Below are 18,844 nucleotides of genomic sequence, written 5' to 3'. Positions count from 1 at the left end.
GTGTGAGTGTGTCAGCTTGAGTGTGCGCGAGAGAGTACCTGAGAGTGTGTTTGCATATGAGTGTGTGTGTGTGTGTGTTGGCGCCCCAGGCGCTGAGGCGGAAATGGGTGCCGCCTGTCCCTGACAGAGCTCAGCAACCAGAACCGAACACTGAATGTGAGTTCCTTCTCTTCGCATTGTGGGATCTGTGAAGACGTGGAGGCAGGCGGTTTCCCTCACTGAAGAGGTATTAAGGTTCGAGGCCATGGACGGGACGGCGCCGCGGCGACAGCCCCCCTCGCCCCAGTGGGCCGACGCCCGCCCCGCGCCCTGCTCGCTCACCGCCCGCAGCCGGCGCGATTCTCTGCGTGTAGGTGTGTCCGGCTGAACGGGCTTGTTCAGTTTATGTCCTTGGCGTAAGTGGCATCAAAGGTGTCCGGTTTTGCCTTTTCAGAAGGGAAACCAGGGAGTGCCAGCCTCGCTCTCTGACCAGGTTCCCGGGGGTAAACAACCGGTTTCTCTCGGAAACTGCTGGGAGCCGACACCCTGGCCCAGAAAGTAGTTCCGGACGTGAAAATAGTCCGCCCTCGTGAGGGGACCCGGGGCTGCGCGGCCGCCCGCAGCCGCTCCGTGTCCATGCCCAGCCCCCCGCCTCAGCGGGCGACCCCACGACACGGCCCTGGCCGCACAACGGGAGCCCTCGGGGACTGTGCGTGTGCGTGGCTTTGGACCCGGACCGTCACCCGCCGCCGCTCGCTTCTTCCGCCTGCGCGCGAAGGCGCCACAGCGCGTCCCAGGGCGCGGCCGGCGGCGGGCGGCTCTCTGTGCAGACGCGTCCGGCACGAACAGCGGGGCCTCGTTCACGCCTCTGCGGCCGCGCCCCTTCACCGTCAGCGGGGGCAAAGCCGCCCCGAGGAGAGAGCCTGCGTGTTTCCCGGCCCCGGCCGTCCGCGGACACGCGGGGGAACGCGGCTTCGGCAGCCCGTCCGAGGTGAGTTCAGGGCGCTTGTCGTGTCCGCACGGACCAGGACGCGCGCGCGCAGTCGCTGCCGCGGCCGCCGGCCCGTCTGTCCTCGGGCGGTGGCCGCCGACCTGGGGGGCTGGCCCTGGGGAGACCCTGCCTTCCAGAAGCACCACGCCTGCCGGTCACACCGCCCGAGACCCGCCCTGTTCTGTTTTCGGTTCCGCGGGACACGGAATCAGGTTAAAGTTGATTTCCTCGCGTGTGCAGCGCACACGTGAGGCGTGGGTGCCGGCGGGGGGGCTGCCCCTGCACCCCCACCCCCACGCCGCAGGGCACGTGCGGGGGGTGGCCCGGGGTCCCCGCCCTCCGCCCTGAAGCAGATCCAAAGGGTGAAGCAGCCGTGTTTGGATGCCGGGGAACGTGGTGACACATCGGGTGGTTTGGCTGCATAGAACACGCGGCAGTCTGGGAAGGAAGTTGTGTTTTATCCTAGTTAACGAACTAAATGATAGTATTGTCACACTTGGGAAGGCGGGGCCGGGAGTGCAAGACTGGCCTGGACAGGTGCAGGGGCCGGCGGGTTGGTGACCCTCCCTCTGCTCGGGTGACAGACGGAAGGACAGCCCTGGGGCGCCCTCCCTGGGCAGGAGTCAGCCAGGGGTCCAGGTCCCCCGGCCGAGGGGGGAGCCTCCCACTGAGCCCCGGGGAGCTGAGGCGTGGCTGCCTAGCCGTGGAGGGAAGTCCACCTGGGTTTCGGACCCCCGAGGCGCCCGGGGGGCCGGGGGGGGGGGGAAGCCCTGCCTAGGGATGGTGGGACAGGGTCCCGGGCCGCCGTGAAGGGACAGCGCCTCAGGGGCACCTGCACCGTTGTTCGGGAGGTGGGCTGTGCCAGGCTTGGATGTAGTGCTGAGGACTCTGGTTCTGCACACCAGAAGGCAGCAATGCTACTGAAGAAATGAGTACTGGATTTTGAGACCGGGTATGAGCAAGCTTGGTTCAGACCGCAAAGAATTGGGGGTGCCTCTGAGAGCCCCAGAGAGCAGTGAGCCTGCAGGCCCGGCCGGCCGACTCCGTGCAGGTGGGTCTGCCTGAAGTTCGCAGGGTACGGGAGGTTGATGGTGCAGTGTTTCTCCGGCAGTTACTGTGCGCGGGGCACCTGAGCCGTGCCCCGTGGTCGGAGGTGCGAGAGGATCAGACTCCAGGCGCACAAGCAGTGTCCATGCCCGCAGGAGGCTCACGTCTAGTGGAGTCCCGAGGTCGGAGTCCTGGGCCGCCCTGACGCCAGGGCGGGTGAGAGAGATCATGAATGGAGCAGTGAGTTGGCAGGGAAAATGCCGATGGCGCCATCCGTCAGGAACAGCCCAGACGTGTGGAGAGGAGGGAGCTGCAGGGAGAGGAGTGAGGAGTCCCTGCCGATCTGGGGCCACAGCCCTGCGCCTGGCGAGGTCACCAGGCGGCGTCCTGACCACACGCACCCCTGTGTGGGGTGGCAGCTCTGGAGCTCACACCCCCGCCGCTTTCCCGGACAACGCCACGGGTGCCCTGGAGCCTTCTCTGCCTGCCGTCAGGCCGGACTCCAGGGGTCTGCTGCCGCGGTGACCGCGTCGAGGGGAGCAGGAGAAAACGTGTCCACCCCCGTGCTCTGAGCTCGTCCAGGCCTCCCACCCCGGACCCGAGGGGAGGCCTGGCAAGAGTGAGTGGGGAAGGGGCTGAGGGCCAGCAGGTCGGGGGGAAGGCCCGTGCCTGTCCCCGCTCTGTCACTCCATATACACCCGCTTCCTGCAGAGCCCCCCCCAAGGCCCCGCCAGCGGGTCCCCGCTTCTGCCTGCCCTGCTCCCAGCGCTCTCCCAGTGGGGCGCTGACTCGCATCCGTCCCCGTCTCCATCTCGGTGCCGTGAATTGTAGCACAACAAATAGTGACGCATGGCGCACGCAAGGAGACTTTGGAGGTGAGGGGACGTTTGGTGGGACAGTTTCCCGGATGTGTACTTATGTCCAGACCCTCCCGCCTGCGGACGTCAGATCCGAGCAGCTCCGCACCTTACCATAAGCGGTTTCATGAAAAAGAACACAAAGAAACAAAAATCCCACCTGCACATTCTTTATCCTACAGGCTAAACTGGGAAGTTAGCCAAATCCACTCTCCTTAGATAAAACCGCATGGATGTGAATGTGTGCGATGTGGACCGTGTCTTTACACGCAAACAGAGGCCGTGTGCACAGATGCCCCAGGCCGGTCTCTGCCGCTGGCCTTGCAGCTGGAGGTCCCGGTTGTGGATTTACGAGTCCCTCCGCTCCTGCGCTGTCAGCCTGTCGTGGGGGCACACCTCACATGCTGGTCCGGGTCCTCAGCCCGCCGGCGTCCGCTGAATGGCCATATTCACCCACGCTTGCTGGGACGTGGCTGGGTCACGCCGGAGGATGTCTTGTGGCCTGGCTCTGTGTCCCTTGGGGAGCAGCAGGTCACATTGCCCTCGATGGCTGGGATAACTCGCCCCCAACGATGGTGCCGTGACTCCTTTCTTGCCGGATGGTTCAGTGGCATGAGGGGCCCCCTGTGGCAGCGGGGCCGAGTCAGCGTCCGCTTGGAGGACACCACTGTTGTCACCATGAGGTTTCACTTAGCAGGATGAAAATTCCCAGGCCCGGAGGACCCGGAGACCCAGAGACACAAGATGTTTCTGGTGGGTTATTCATTGTGGTCATTAACGGGGTCCCCAGGCTTCTCGCCCTGACTCCAGGCTCTCCTGGCTGCTGGTCCCAGCACAGACCCAGCCTGCAGGATCGCAGCCTCTCCCTGCAGATGCCCGTCCCCTACACGCATGTTTCAGCACTGAGTAGGGCTTCACCGCGCATCTGTGGGGCTCCTGGGTGCTGGCGTGGTTGGTGGCATCGGGAAGGGCATGTGCCGATGCGTAGCAGACCTCTGCTTCCCAGGTCAGAGGCGACATTGGCGGCGGGGGCAGGAGGGAGCATCTGGTTGTCACACATCCAGAAACCCATGAGTGGCGATGGCATTGGGGGGCGATGGTGCCTGCAGTGCAGAGCAAACGCCATCTTTCCAGGAGGAGAACATTCTCCTCACTCCCCAGTGGAAGTGCTCCTGTGTGACCAGCCTGCCAGCAGGTGGCTGCTTGGATCCCCTCCCCACTGGGCAGTGGCACCATGCCAGGGCCTGGCGTGGACCTGATGCGAGCAGCGCGGGTGCTCCAGGGCAGGGGTGCTATAGGTTGCGTCACATCCCCCCAGAAGACATGTCCAAGTCTCACCCCTGGTGCCTGTGTTCAAATAAGATATCCTCGGATCGATGAGGTGGCGCCTACCCCAGTGATGGTGTCCCTGTGCGATGAGGGAGATCTGACCCCCCGAGGGAAGGGCGCCAGGCGGCAGTGCAGACAGCCGGGCTGCGTGCGGCTGCAAGCCCAGGCCCACCCGGGACGGCCACCTGTTCTGGAAGCCGGAAGAGGCAAAGAAGGGGCCCTCCTGGAGGAGGGAACGCGGCCCGCCGCCAGCACCTCGACTTCATTCTTCTGGCCTCCAGATCTGAAAGAACAGGCTTCTGTGGGTGTAAAGCACCCAGTTTAAGCTACTTTGTTCAGGGGTCCTGGATAGTAACCCAGGCAGTGCCCAGATCAACCCAGGAGAGAAGCATCCACAGCGTGGAGCCCGCCCAGCCTCATCCCAGCTGCCATGGTCACTCCGCGGTGGGCCTGCCTCATACGCGCCGGTGACTTGGGGAAGGTGGTGAACTGAACAGAGAGCCCCCTGCCCTTGGCTTATGGAGGGACTCCTCTGCCGTGCAGTCTTCAGTGTGCGCACATGGCACGGGGTAGACAATTCCCCTACACGCTTTCCCACAGACTTGGTCACTAGTCTCCCATGTTCTGACCATGAGGCTGTGTGGGTAGCACTCGCAGCGCGTCCTCTGTGCCCAGACCTCGGACCCGTCTCCCTCCTGAAACAGAAGGTGCATAGTGGAGTTTTCAGTCCCTCCCTTGACGGGACTCTCTTCCCCCGTGCTCACTGGGGACACCCCACAAGGATCTGGGGGACCCAGATGCTCGGCTCCATCCGGTGTGAGCACCTGACACAGAACCTCCTGTGAGCCAGGCTCATGTTCTTACTGAACTGACCTGTGATAGGGACTGTGGCTGTGGGGGCGGGGACAGTGCAGCGTGCCTCGATTCGCTGCTGTCTGGGCTGCGAGCTAACCATCCGACTGGAACTTCCTCCCCACCTGCACACAAGAGTGTGTTTCGTTCAGGTGTTGCCTGGGGCCTCATGGCCCACTGTGCAGTGTGCATCCTGCATACATCATGCCAGAAGAATCCGGGGGCTCTCACAGTATAGTAAGTACTTGCAGGGAAAAGCACGGTTTTGCTCACACTCCAGGGGTCTGTGATATGCTTTCCTGTGGGAGATTGTCAGGGGCTCCGCACGGTGTCACAGCCACTTGGGGGCGCTGTCAGGCCCATGGGGCCATATAGGACCCAAGCAGCGTGGCAGCTGGATCCGCTACCTTGAGGAGTGAGTCCAGCTGAAAATGGACAGCCTCAGGGGTTAGTTGGTAAGTGGACCAGATGCATGCTTCAGTGTGGCGTATGTCTCCAGAACCTATGAAGGCTTTAAAAACAGAACCTTTTGTGTGTGTGTGTGTGTGTGTTAGTGGTAATGTGCCTTCATCAGTTGGGATATGTTGATAAGTCCTTGATCATGGGAATATAGAAACATCTGGAAGGTCCAAGCCCCTGTTTCTTGGACGGGCTTATCTCCCTTCCCCTGACCTGGTCCATTCAGGCGACTTGTAAGAGATTCAGTATGGCTGGAGGGTACCGTTTGCACGGGAAGAGAGCACCTTAGTCCTCTAGCCACTCCCAGGTGCACAAATAAGCACGTACAAGCTTCTCTGAGCCATTGCATCGATGCTAAAGGGTTTGGAATGTATTTTGAGTGTAGTTGGGAGCTGTTGAAAATTTTAACGTAGGAATTGACACGATCAGGACACGTAGTAGGACTTTTCCAGCCACAGTGTTAGGGGACAGTGGTGTTAAGCCCAGGAGGTTGGCCGGTGGCTGGTTTGGTCACCTCCTTGAGTGTGGAGAGCCACGAAGCCAGGCAGTGTCACCGGGAAGAAAAGACATGCCTGGATTTGGGAGATACTAATTGCCATTAGTTATGGCATTCCCCTCAGTGCCCGGGTAGCCTGATGAGGGAGGCCCTTTGCGAAGCTTACAGTAGTGAGAGACAGCGATGAAACACTCACATCAATTACCACACAGCTACACGTACAGAAAGAACTGGAAAGGAGGGAACATGGGCAGGAACTAGTCACTGTCATGGAGCTGGGAGGAGGGTCAAGGCTGGCTGTGTCTGAGCCCAGATGAGGGGCTTGGAGACGGAGGTGCCGGGAGGGAGTGCAGGGAGGGGCCTGGGACCCCAGTAGCTGAGGCTGGGGGGGGCGTGCCAGGGTGCCTTGCATACCTGTTCATTGTCTTAGATGCAACTAGAAGAGTCTGAGGTGTTTTTTTTTTTTAATGTTTATTTACTTTTGAGAGATAGAGAGACAGAGTGCGAGCAGGGGAGGGGCAGAGAGAGAGGGAGACACAGAATCTGAAGACAGGGTCCAGGCTCCGAGCTGTCAGCCCAGGGGCTGACACGGGGCTGGAACTCAGGAACCATGAGACCATGATCTGAGCCAAGGTTGGATGCTTGATTGACTGAGCCACCCAGGCACCCCTGAACTGTTTTAAATAGAGGAATGTCTTGGTTTTCTCCGGGGAGGTGAGGCTCACTCCCGCTGCAGAGTGGACACTGGCACAGACACCAGGAGACCAGCTGGTGGGTCAGAGCCCAGAGGGACGGAGGTGGGTTCCAGCCCCAGGGAGCGCTGCCTGCTCAGGGAACAGCAGTGCATGTGTGAGCAAGCAGGGCGAACCCCCAGGTGGGGCTGGGTCCCGAGAAGGTGGGCTTTGGGGCGACCCCGCCTGGTGGGGAGCTGGCCGACCCGGTGCTCCCTCTTCGCATGGACAGAGAGAAGCCCTTCAGGCCCCCATCTCAGTGGGCTTCGTTCAGAGAGTAGCCTGTTGACTCTTCAACCACATTAACAGCAGCGATGAAAATCTCCAGGTGGATGAACCGTACAGTGTGTGGAAAGGTAGCGAATGCAAGTCCTGTGTCAGGTGGAGGTGTGGTAAGGGCACTGGAGCAGCTGTACGAGAATAGATACAGTCTGTATTTCTTCGCCTTGTGTTCCGAGAAGGAAGATCACAGGACTGGGGGTGTGTGTGATATTTTGAAGGATTAGCTGTAATTCTAGCGTGGTGTTTAAACAAATTAATAGAGTCTTTGACATAATTATATTGTTTATTTCATTTTTAATTAGTAAGCTTTATTTTTAGAGCCTTCTTAAATTTACAGAAAAATGAGCAGAAAGTACAGAGAACTCCCAGAGAACCCCCTCTCCCCCGCCCCCCCAAGTGTTCCCCATTACCAATGAGTGTGGCCCATCGTTAAATCTGAAGAGCTGATACTGGGACATTCTTGTAACTCAAGTCCATACGTCACGTCAGGGCTGACCGTGCATTGTGCACTTCTGGGGTGTGGATGCGTGCATGATGTCACATATGCGCCATTCAAATGTCATATAGCACAGCCTCAGTGCCCTAAAATCCCCTGCTGTCCCCTCCCCAGGCCTGGCCACCAGTGATCTTTTTATTGTGTCTCTAGTCCTGTGTTTCTGTCTTTTCCAGAATGTTACAGAACTGGAATCACACAGTATGTAGACTTTTTTTTTTTTTAATTTAGTAATGCATTTGAGTTTTATCCATGTCTTTTTATGGCTTGATAACTCATTGATTTTTATTTTTGAAATTTTTTTGTTTTTTATTTATTTATTTTTATTTCTGAGAGAGAGAGAGAGAGAGAGAGGCAGTGTGAGCAGGGGACGGTCAGAGAGAGAGGGAGACACAGAATCTGAAGCAGGCTCCAGGCTCCAGGCTCCTAACTGTCAGCACAGAGCCCAACACAGGGCTCGAACCCATGAACCGTGAGATCAAGACCTGAGCCGAAGTCGGACGCTTAACCGACTGAGCCACACAGGTGCCCCAGTAACTCATCGATTTTTAGTGCTAAGTAATATTCCATTGTCTGGCTGTCTGTTCACCCGCTGAAGGACATTTTGGTTGCTGCAGGTGGTGGACTTTATGAATAAAGCTGCCGTAAATATCATGTGCAGGTTTCTGCATGGACCTACATTTTTAATGCAGCTCATTTGGGTGAATATGAAGGACTGTAACTGCTGGATTGTAACGTTAAGTAGTTTGGTTTTGGAAGATGCCAAACTGTCTTCCAGCATCGCTGCCCCGTTCTGGGTTCCCACCGACAATGAGCGGGCGTTCCCGTTGTTCCGCATCCTCGCAGCATTTGCCATTGTCAGGATCCCGGATTTCGGCCTCTCAGAATGGTGCGTGGTGGCATCGCGCTGTGGTTTTAATTTATGTTTCCTTCGTGGCCAGTGCTGTGGGCCTCTTCTCACGTGCTTATTTGCCACCTGTATGTCATCTTCACCGAGAGAATCTGTTCAGATATTTTTCCCACTTTAAAAATAATTTTTTTTTACATTTATTTTTTGAGAGACAGAGAGAGACAGAGCATGAGTGGGGGAGGGGCAGAGAGAGGGAGACACAGAATCTGAAGCAGCTCCAGGCTCTGAGCTGTCAGCACAGAGCCTGATGCGGGGCTTGGACCCATGAGTGGTGAGATTATGACCTGAGCCGAAGTTGGCTGCTCAACCGACTGAGCCACCCAGGGGCCCCTTTTTGCCCACTTTTTAAGCAGGTTGTTTGCTTTACTTTTGAGTTTTAGAAGTTCTTTGAATATTTGGGATAGCACGATTCTACCAGATAATGTGTTTTGTAAAGATTTTCTCCCTGTCTGTGACTTGACTTTTGATTCTTTTATGTGCCTTTTGCAGAGCAGAAGTTTTTAATATTAATTATATGCAGGGTACCTGGGTGGCTCAGTCAGTTGAGCATCTGACTTTGGCTCAGGTCATGATCTCACAGTTCATGGATTCGAGCCCCACATTGGGCTCTGTGCTGACAGCTCAGAGCCTAGAGCCTGCTTCATATTCTGTGTCTCCCTCTCTCTGACCCTCTCCTGCTCAGGCTCGGTCTCTCTCTGCTGCTCAAAAAAATAAAAAAAATAAAAATAAAAAATTAATTCTGTCCACTTACAAGTTTTTCTTTTCTATGGATCATGCTTTCTGTGTCATAACTGACTTTTTATTTATTTATTTTTTAATTATAGCAAGCGTTACTATCAGACTCCATTCACTGGGCCAGAGACCGTGTGGTGTCGGCCACAGACCAGTCCCTTGTGTAGCCATGCTACCTACACCGTGAGCTCACCGGCCCACCATACACATATTAAGTTGTTTGGTTTGAAAGACTTTCTTTTCACTGTTGTGATCTTAATTGACATCAATTTACATTAATTTTGGCAGCAATTTTGTATGTGATTTTTAAAGTGACAAAGTCAACACTAGTCGTGACTCTGTCCCTTTGGTTGTTGTTTGGGTGGATTCACAGTGTGTTATTCTTGTTTTGTTGGTGTTGAATGGGCCTTTTGACAGAGGCCCGAGTCATAATCTCCTTTTAATCTTTGCTGTTCAACGCCTCAAATCCTTGTAAGCTAAAGGGAAATAATTTGTGTACAGAAACTATTAATTTGCAACACTTTTCTGCATTAACACAGCCCCTTGGTAAAGGACTTCCTTAGTAATAATATGTCACCAATAAAGCCGTCATGAACACCGATGTTTTACTTTCTTGGTTTAAATGTGGGTTGTATTGCTATCTTCTGCCTTGAGTTAGACCCACTGCGTACTGAACATCACTTAACTTTCTCTTGTTTACGGTTCCGTCGTGCTTCAGGGCTGCCGTCTCCCCACGCGCCCTCCTCCCTTCCCCGGCGCATGGCTCCTCGCTCCGCTCCTGCGAGGTCTCCGTGAGATGCTGGTTCCTCAGCAGTTTCCCGGCCGATCCTGTAAAAGCCCTCACGCACCCCGTCACTCCAGTGCCCTTCCTTTCTACATTCTTCTTCTTGCCACCTGTGACCCTCAGACTCCTGTCGTGTCTCCGCCTACCTGCTTGCCGCCTGCCCCTCCCTGTCCAGTGTCCTCTCCAGGAGGGCAGAGCGTCCTCTGCCTCGAGGGCACTTGACAAGGGCTCGTCTGATAAATCTGATTCACTAGGGACAAAATACTTGGTCGGACTGCTTCTACTGATTTATCAACCACTTGGGGCGCCCGGGCCATTTCTGCAGGCTTACTTTGGAGAAGATTATGGTGGTAGCGGTGCCTCAACTTTTCATTAGATTCTGCCATCAGTCTTGTGCATTGGGCAGGGCAGGGGCTTGTCTAATTCACAGAAAAAGCGAGCGTAGCTAGAAGGATTCAGCAGGGGAATGGTTTGGAGTCGTTTCCTAAAACCATGCTACCTCTAGCTAACGTGGATGGGAAACACCGAGAAAAGAAACTGGTCAAGGGAAGCCTGCACCATCGTTTCCCCCAGTCTGACATGCAGGCGCAGAAAGCGCGGTTACTGTCTCCAAGAAGCCTGAACGCATTTGCAAGGTCAGTTCCAAAGCAGCTGCTATAGTAACAGTTCTGAAACGCCCAGCAGACGGAAAAAATAAACAGTTTAACTTTGTGTGAGCCCATTTTCCATGCATTTCTTTGATCTCTGTTTTACCTAAATCCTATCATTCCTTGGGTGTAGTGTTCCAGAGAATACCCTTTGGAAAATGTTGCCTTTTGCATCTTTTGTTCATTTGGAGAAAAATGGAGGAAGTCAGTATCAACTCAAATCATTTTTCAGGCTGACAGCAGTTAAAGGTATATAAAGGTATAGGTAGCACTCCTTCATTACTGATGTGGTCACTGAGGGTTTACTGTACAATTCCTGACTCTAGCTCATTGCCAGAAAGCTTCTTTATTAGCACATTAAACAAACACCAAAAAGTATAGAACATAATATAAATTATTAACTATCCTTGTGATTTCCCCATTCAAAATGGGAGTCACAGTGAATCTTAATTAGTTGTAGCGCTCACCAGGCATCTATTCGGGAGAGCACGAGAATGGCTGGATAGTGTTACCTATCGTGTAAAAATATCACCTATTCAGAGAGGCCTTCTCTGATCTCAGTCTTAAATAAACCCCTTCCAAGGCACTTTCTAAACCTTGAGCTTTATTTTATTTTGTGTTGGTAGAATTTGACAGTATCTCATGTGATTCTAGGTACAAGTAAGTAATTTGTTTACTGTAAACTGTAAACAAGGTACTTGCTTACTGCTCCTCTGAGTCTTTCCATTTGCACAAAACTTGCATGAGGCACTGTCTTCTAACATGGCACCTGGACGGTGGCCCGGAGCATACAGCAGGGGCCTGACAAATACCCATGCACAAGCCTGAGCAGCCAGGTCACAGCTGTCATCCGATGACCTAAGACAACTCTAACGTTCATTTCACTTGGGCAAAGCCTGGAGGGACATTCAAAGCAGGACATCATGGCTGTGAAGTGACCAAGTCCTGTGTCACTGACACTGGCTCACTGGTGATGGTGGTGCTTCTTGGCACTGAAAAATGCTCATCAGTGACACTAAGGGACACTTTTTACCAATATAGGTGCATTTCAGATTTAAGGAATTATGATCCTTGGGTTTATCACCCCTCCTAGCAACCGTCACCCCGTCGGACCCTACACTCAGGTGATTTGCTCTGAACAGGCCCCTCAAGGGAAGTGTAGATTTCACTTCAAAGAACTTCACAGATGCCTGCCGGTTTCAAACAGACTCAAAAAGCATCTCGTGAAACAATTGAATGAATAGCTCCCCACCTAGCCTGTTTAATGAAAAGGATTAAAACAAAAACTTTTCAAAAACTACTTTGAATCAATTAGTTCTAAATACATTTATTGGACTGTTCAAATGTTATCTCTTTTTGATTAGTCGGAGATGCCAGAAATTGTGAACATTCTCTCACTCCTTATTTCAAGTAGAAATTTTTTGCCTCAACAGGAAGAGCTAACGTGTGGCTCTCGGCGTGACAGGGCCTCTGGAGGGTGAGCATGACTGGAAGTGTGGGGTGTGTGTGGGGCAGTGGGGACTTGGAGCATTCTTGTCTCTCTCTATCAGCATTGTTGAGATGTAATTCCCAACGATACAACCCACCCGTTCAGAGTGCTCAGGACATGGTGCTTCAGTGTGTGCACAGGCGTGGGCACCCAGCACAGTCCATTTTAAAACATTCTCATCCCCACAAAAGCAACTCTGTTCCCATTAGCTGTGACTTGCTAATCTCCATCCGCCCCCAGCCCTAAGCAGCCATGAACCTGCCAGGTCCACCTTCTGTGTCTGGATTGGTTCCCTGCTTTCAGTATTTCTGCTCCCGGGCCATGCAACACTTTCCATGACTGGCTGCTTCCGCTTAGCATAAGTATTCCTGGTTCATCCATGTTGAAGCACGCACCACCACCTCGTTCCTGTTTATGGCCAAATAATACTCCCATCACGTAGATATACTACATTCTCTTGATGTGTTTGTCAACTGATGAGCTTTAGGGTGTTTCTACTCTCTGTCTACTGTGATCAATGCTGGTATAAATATTTGTGTATAACTTACGTGTGAACACAAGTTTTCATTTCTCTTGGGTATCTGTCCAGGAGTAGAAATGCAGAATCCCTATATTTAATGGTTTGAAGAACTTCCAGACTGTTTTCTGAGCAGCTACACCATTTATGTTCCCACCAGCGACGTATGATGGTTCCGATCTTCCACATACTTGTCAAAATGCTTGTTATTATCTGACTTTTTGATTCTTGCTGTCAGTACAGATAGAGATGGTATCTCATTGTGGTTTCAGTTTAATTTGATGCCTAAAAATGTGGAGCATCTTCCTGTGTGCATATTGGCCATTTGTATAACTTCTTTGGAGAAATGTCTATTCAGATCCTTTGCCAATTTTTTAATTGGATTGTTAGACTTTTTATCATTGACTTACAAGTGTTCTTTATATATTCTTCATAGGAGTCCTTTATCTGGTTTGTGATTTGCGAATGTTTTCTCCCATTCTGTGGGGCATCTTTTCACTTCCTTGATGGTGTTTTTGCAGCGTGGATTTTAATTTTGATAAAGTCCAATGAATCTCTTTCCTTTATGGTTTGTTCTTGTGCTGTTGCATGTCAGAATCCTTTGCCAGACCCAAAGTCATGAAGATTTACTCCTATGTTTTCTTCTAGAAGTTTTATAGTTATTACATTTAGGTCTTTCATCTATTTTGAGTTAACTTTTGTGCCTGGCACCAGGAGAGCGTTCAGATCCATTATTTTGTGTGTGGCCCATGCAGTTTGTTGAAGACTGTTCTTTCCTAATTGGATAGTCTTGGCACACTTGTTGAAGATCAACTGACCGTCGATGTGCAGGTTTACTTCCAGACTCTCAATTCTATCCCACAGATCTATGTGGCTATTCTTGTGCAGTACAGCATTCTCTTGACTGCTATTGCTCTTTGGTAAGTTTTCAAACCATGAAGTGTGAGTCTTCCCACTTTACTCTTCTTTTTAAAAACTGCTTTGGAAATTTGAATGAGTTTTATAATTTCTACAAAGAAGTAAACTGTGACTCAGATGATGATTGTGTTTTTGTTGAATATTCTCCAGCTCAGAGATTACTTCCTCAGTTGTGTCCAGTCTACCAGCGAGTCCATTAGTGGCATCCCTAGTTTCTGTCTCATTATCTTAGATTATTGTCATTTGGTTTTGATCCTTAGACTCCCATCTCTGTTTACATTGCCCATCTATTCTTGCATGGATTTTAATCATGATAACTTTAAGTTGATGTTCTGATCATTTCACCTTTCCTACCATGTCCGACTTGGTTCTGGTGCTTGCTCTATGTTTCCAAACTGAATTTTTCTTTGCCTTTTAGAATGCTTGATAATTCTGTGTTGAAAGCTCGACGTGATGTCCTGGGCAAAAGGTAGTGCAATGGGCTGGGGTTGGGTATTTCCCTTTCCTTGGGTCAATGAAGCTCTGATAACAGCCCCAGAGGTTAGTTTCTCTGCGGGCAGGCCTTGTCAGTAGTAGAGTGCCTGGGGTTGTTTCAGAATGGCTGCCCCGCCCCCTCCTGCACAAGTGCAAGGGGAGTTCCCTCCTGTTTTCTTGAGCACCTAGTACAGCTTCTAGAGGTAAAATCCATGAAAGTGTGGGCGCCCCCGGGAGTTTTTGTCCCTCAGAGCTGTCCATGCTTAGAGCTGTCCACACTGAGAGCTGTCTACACTGAGTCTCCACCTATTGCTATTTGTACTAAATTACAGGTTACCTCTCCTCCCCGGATACGGGCTCCTGGAGGGTTTCTGCTCCAGGAGGTCATGAATTTCTGTATTTGCCTGTCTCTCTCACTTGGGGGGAAGTGACCTCAGAATTTTTGCCTGTGATCTCAGCGTTTTAATTTTTTTAATTGCTGAAAAAAAATGGGTACAGAAAAGAGTATGTTAAGCATTTAAGCCAAAGAGCTACAGGAACGGATGTGAATCGTGAGCGGGTTATATGCGATCCTTCACCTGAGCTTCCTTCAGAACAGAGGAGTCCATGTCAGAGTCTGTGAAGTTTCCAGAAGGCAGGAAAAAAGATTAGTCCACCATGCTGGCTTCCCTGGTCTTTCTGTCTCGGTCCATTCACCCACGCATTTGTGGACGGCAAGGCTCTGTGCTAAGGGCGATGACTACGATAAGCTGCCTTCCTCTCCTCGTGTACTGATCCTGGACCCCCCCCCCCATGCAAATTGTGACTATAATCACAGTCATTTCCATTCTAACAATAGACTTAACTGACTAGCTGGAGAACTGCACCTGCAAAGGCAAGGACTGCACGCTCACCCGGGTCACCTCCAGTTGGGACGTGTGCAACTCACCCCTGCAGCCTGGATGAGCTTTCTCTCGTTAGAAAGTTATGATCACAAGAAGACACAGGAAGCGATGACAGTTTGGGAAGATCATGGGGAAAAGTCAGGGCAAATGCTCTTTCAGTGAGAGGCGACGGATGGTCTCAGGAAATCAGAAGCCAGAAAATGTCTAAATGGTGTGCGCTGAGGCTGGCCACTAATAGAGGGTTTGACCAGTGGCGTGAGAGATGAAAACTCAAATTGCGTGGAAATGTACATTCTGTACATTCTGTACATTGGAAGGCCAGAGAGGGAAAGCCCTTTCCCGGGAGTAATGAGCCCGCTGTCTGGACAAGCGTCACACTGAGACCTCAGGGAACCGTTGGCGGAGGGGAGACTGAGCGCTAAGCCCGCCTCTCTTTCCTAAGGAGATAAATACACAGTCTGACCACAGTTAGCGAGAAGCTCTTGGTGTTTATCACCTTTTCTGGTTAAATTAAAACTGCTGAGAAGCGTTGGCTTCAGCTATTCTGAATGTTTTCTTCTCATCATAGAACATTGCAACATAGGGAATATGGACCATTTGTTCTTGAAAACAGGATTTTTCAATTATTTTTATATGATATTATTAAATATTATAATACGCTGTACTTTCCGTGTCTGTTACTTAATTTTATAACTGGAAATTTGGACCTTTTAACCCCTTTATCTGTTTCACCTTTCCCCCACCAGTTTGGGCTCTGTGTTTAAGAGGGTTTGTTTGTTCATTTGTTTTGTTTTAGATTCCACATAGAAGTGAAACCATATACTAACTTGCCTTTCTCTGTCTGACTCATTTCACCTAGCATTATACCCTCAAAGTTCGTCCGTGTTGTCCTACATGGCGAGATCCCATTCCTTGTTATGGCCGAGTAATATTCCATTGTGTCTGCACACCACTTCTCCTGTACCCATTCATCTGTGGGTGGCCCTAGGAGTGGCTTCTGTATCTTGGCTCTTGTGAACAATACTGCTGTAAACATAAAGTCACATATATTAATTTTAATTTTTATACATTATACCTATTTGGGGGAAAATTGCAATGATTGAAGCACTCATACAGTACTGGTGGGAGTGCAACCACACTGAAAATTACCATGACCCAGATCTTTCTGGGCCCCCGTGACCTTACCTCCTTAGAGGTCACACACGTTTAGCATTGTGCACCGTTGGTCACGTGTGTATGTCATACCCTAGGTCGATACTCAACGGAAGTGTACTGAAGACACATGCGGCAGTGTCCACAGATCCGTTATTAGAACCCAAAGTGGAAACAATCCCAGCGCCCATCAACCTGAAACTAGGTAAGTCCCTCACTAGATATTCATGTATATGACATGACATGATATGGCATGTGACATGGTTTCACATGACATGATATGACATGGCACGGCACACTGTGACCTGACGTGGCGTGACGTGGTACGGCGTGCCATGTTGTGGTGTGGCGTGATGTGTGGTGAGCTGATGTGACAGGATGTGGACGGATGTGTGGTAATGGAACGCTGTTGCACGGGGGCAGGGGGCAGGGGGCAGAGGAGGGCGGAAGAGTCTCACGGCGTCGAGCCGGAGCACCTAGGCTCTCGGAGGGTGTGTTGTTCTGCACACACAACCACAACCTCCATGAAAGTCAGCACGGTGACCTCCTCGGCAGTGACTGGCAGGGGCGCAGAGGGGCCCGTCGGTGCTGGTCACTTTCAGCTTCGTGACCTGGGTGGTGGTTACATGTGGCATCTGTTTGGGGGTTCGTCATGTGATTCATCACCATAAAGTACATGCTGTGCACACCTTTATCTATATTATGCTTTGGGTTTAGAGAGTTGCTCATAAATGACAGAGAGTCTGGCCAGTGTGGGAACGTCTTTAAGGAGGTGAGGTCCAGGGCTTCAGAAAGATCCAGACCGTGAGGAGCCATCTGAAGAGCTTTGGCTTTGCCTTGAGAGGAGCGGGGGGCATTGGGAGACGGTTGAGCAGAGGAGGTCTGCCTCCTGTATTTGGCCGTGAGCGCCTGGTTGCTGTGGCAGCCGGGCTGGGGTCAGAGGACAGCGATGCAGGAAGGGGTGCACACTGCAGATTCTGAAGTGTGTGCAGAATCCACACAGTTACAGCTACTGGGGCGCGTTCCCACCTCGTCCCTGCAGGGTGGGCTCTGCAGCACCGCACGTTCATGCATGTGATGGGGAGGGTGGCGTCTTGCACGGTCGTAGTTTATGTTCCCGTGCTGTGGGTGAGGCTGGTCTTTTCAGGATTTTGAGCCACTCGCAGACCCTTCTCTAAGCAGCGGCGTTCACGTGCCGTTGCAGTTTTCTCCTGCCTCAGCCTGCATTCTCGCGCGTCTCCGTGTGCCCACTGCGCATCAGACAGAGTATGGACTCCAGCCGCAGATCTTACCTGTGTCATGAGTTTTTGAGTTAAAAGCCCTTTCTCACTCAAAAGTCATCATTAACTATAAGAATAATAAAAGCTTATAATTCTGGGGCACCTGGGTGGCTCAGCCGGTTAGGTGTCTGACACTGGGTTTCTGCTCAGGTCATGATCTCATGGTTTTGTGAGTTAAGGCTCCATGCTGACAGTGTGGAGCCAGCTTTAATGTCTCTCTCCCCCTCTCTCTCTGCCCCCCCCCCACTTGTGCTGTCTATGTCTCTCTCAAAATAAGTAAATAAACTTTAAATTAAAAAAAAACTTAAAATTCACATTTTCTCCCAATATTTTTGTGATTTCTTTCTTTCCTTTTTTTTTTAAGCTTAGATCTTTGTTCCACTTATAATTTATTTTGATATAAAGTATGAGAAAATAATCCATTTTTTCTAAAGTATGAAAGCTGGATAACAGCAGTGTTAAGGGCACATATTGCGGATGTAGATGGTTTGCTTTGAATTCTGTCTCTGCCAGTCACTAGCCCTGTGACTCCGTGCGGTGACTACTCTCTCACGACACCAGTAATCTGTCCACCCAGAGCGGATAACAGGACCAGTCAGGGTGAGCGGCTCAGGCTCGTCACCATTTCAGGGCCACCTGCGGGCGAGCTCCGTGCCAAGCCAACGCCTGTGTGAACTGTGCCTGAATTTTGCCTTCCATCATCAGTGGCTCACACAGCCATGGGTATGAGTTGAGGAGAGGCCACGCCATGGTACTGAGGCATCACGGGAGAGTCCAGGACACTGATCACACAGCTTGTGTCTGATGGGCCCACGTATGCGCGTTCCTGGCACACCACTTCCATCACATGGTGGCTGGTTGCCAGCCTGTTTACCTGGTCCAGTGGCTCCATCAAAATGGAATTCATGGTGGGCGACTCCAGACCCGTGGCCACTGGCGCTCCGTGGTTGGGCGTTCTGTCTCTACTCATAGCGTACCAAGCGTTATTTTTCAGTGGTGGCTGTGGTCAGCTGCACATGAACCAGATTTGCTTCAGAACTCTGGGGGCTTTCATTTGTCATCTCGCTCATGGTGTTGAATTCGCTCATGGTGGTGGCCATAAAGTCCACATGGGGTCTGTTCCCACTACTGAACTCTCTGACAGTGTGCGATCTGCTGGATCGTATGGCCTGAGTCTTGGTGGGACTGTAGCCTGGACCTGCTACAGCGCCATTGCCGGCCTGGGCCCCGCTGCAGTCCTTCTGCATCACCTGCGTGTGGACTGAAGCCGTATTCCCAAGGGTGGAGCTGGAGGCTCCAAAGTCCCAAGAGGATCAGGTGGTGTGCTTCCTCCTGGTGGGACCAGCGTGCCACAACTTGTCCTTCCTTAGATGCCCCAACCGCCGGACCCCTAAAAGTTTCACGGAGGTACATGCTCCTGAACTTAGTAGGGTTCATCTGCCATGCGCTGGAGTGGGGGGCGTCCCAGGAGAGCCTCCCATGGTCTCCCTGCTTCTTGCTGGCCGGGCCAGAGTGATACGGCAGAGAGCTGGTCAGTGTGA

General features: G+C 51.9%; 1 protein-coding gene across 1 annotated transcript; it reads left to right on the top strand.

Annotated features, from left to right (window-relative positions):
• The first annotated feature begins 244 nt into the window (after window positions 1-244).
• On the top strand, window positions 245-17,977 carry LOC120248905. Its single transcript, XM_039257366.1, has 4 exons — window positions 245-353; window positions 624-970; window positions 16,122-16,228; window positions 17,881-17,977. Exons 1-4 carry the CDS (start codon window positions 245-247, stop codon window positions 17,975-17,977), a joined length of 660 nt encoding a protein of 219 aa, XP_039113297.1.
• The last annotated feature ends 867 nt before the right edge of the window (window positions 17,978-18,844 follow it).

Source organism: Hyaena hyaena, unplaced genomic scaffold (genome assembly GCF_003009895.1).
Source record: "Hyaena hyaena isolate Hyena2069 unplaced genomic scaffold, ASM300989v1 scaffold_612, whole genome shotgun sequence".
Lineage (NCBI taxonomy): Eukaryota > Metazoa > Chordata > Mammalia > Carnivora > Hyaenidae > Hyaena > Hyaena hyaena.
Note: the sequence above shows the minus strand (reverse complement) of the source record. Positions and strands in the feature narration are given on the sequence as shown.

Bases quoted from the DNA above. Each gene is read 5' to 3' on its own strand.
- LOC120248905 (XM_039257366.1), top strand. From the start codon at position 245: ATGGACGGGACGGCGCCGCGGCGACAGCCCCCCTCGCCCCAGTGGGCC. The intron at 971-16,121 runs GTGAGTTCAGGG...GTCATACCCTAG, and splicing joins GCTTCGGCAGCCCGTCCGAG to GTCGATACTCAACGGAAGTG. The intron at 16,229-17,880 runs GTAAGTCCCTCA...CTGTCCACCCAG, and splicing joins GCCCATCAACCTGAAACTAG to AGCGGATAACAGGACCAGTC.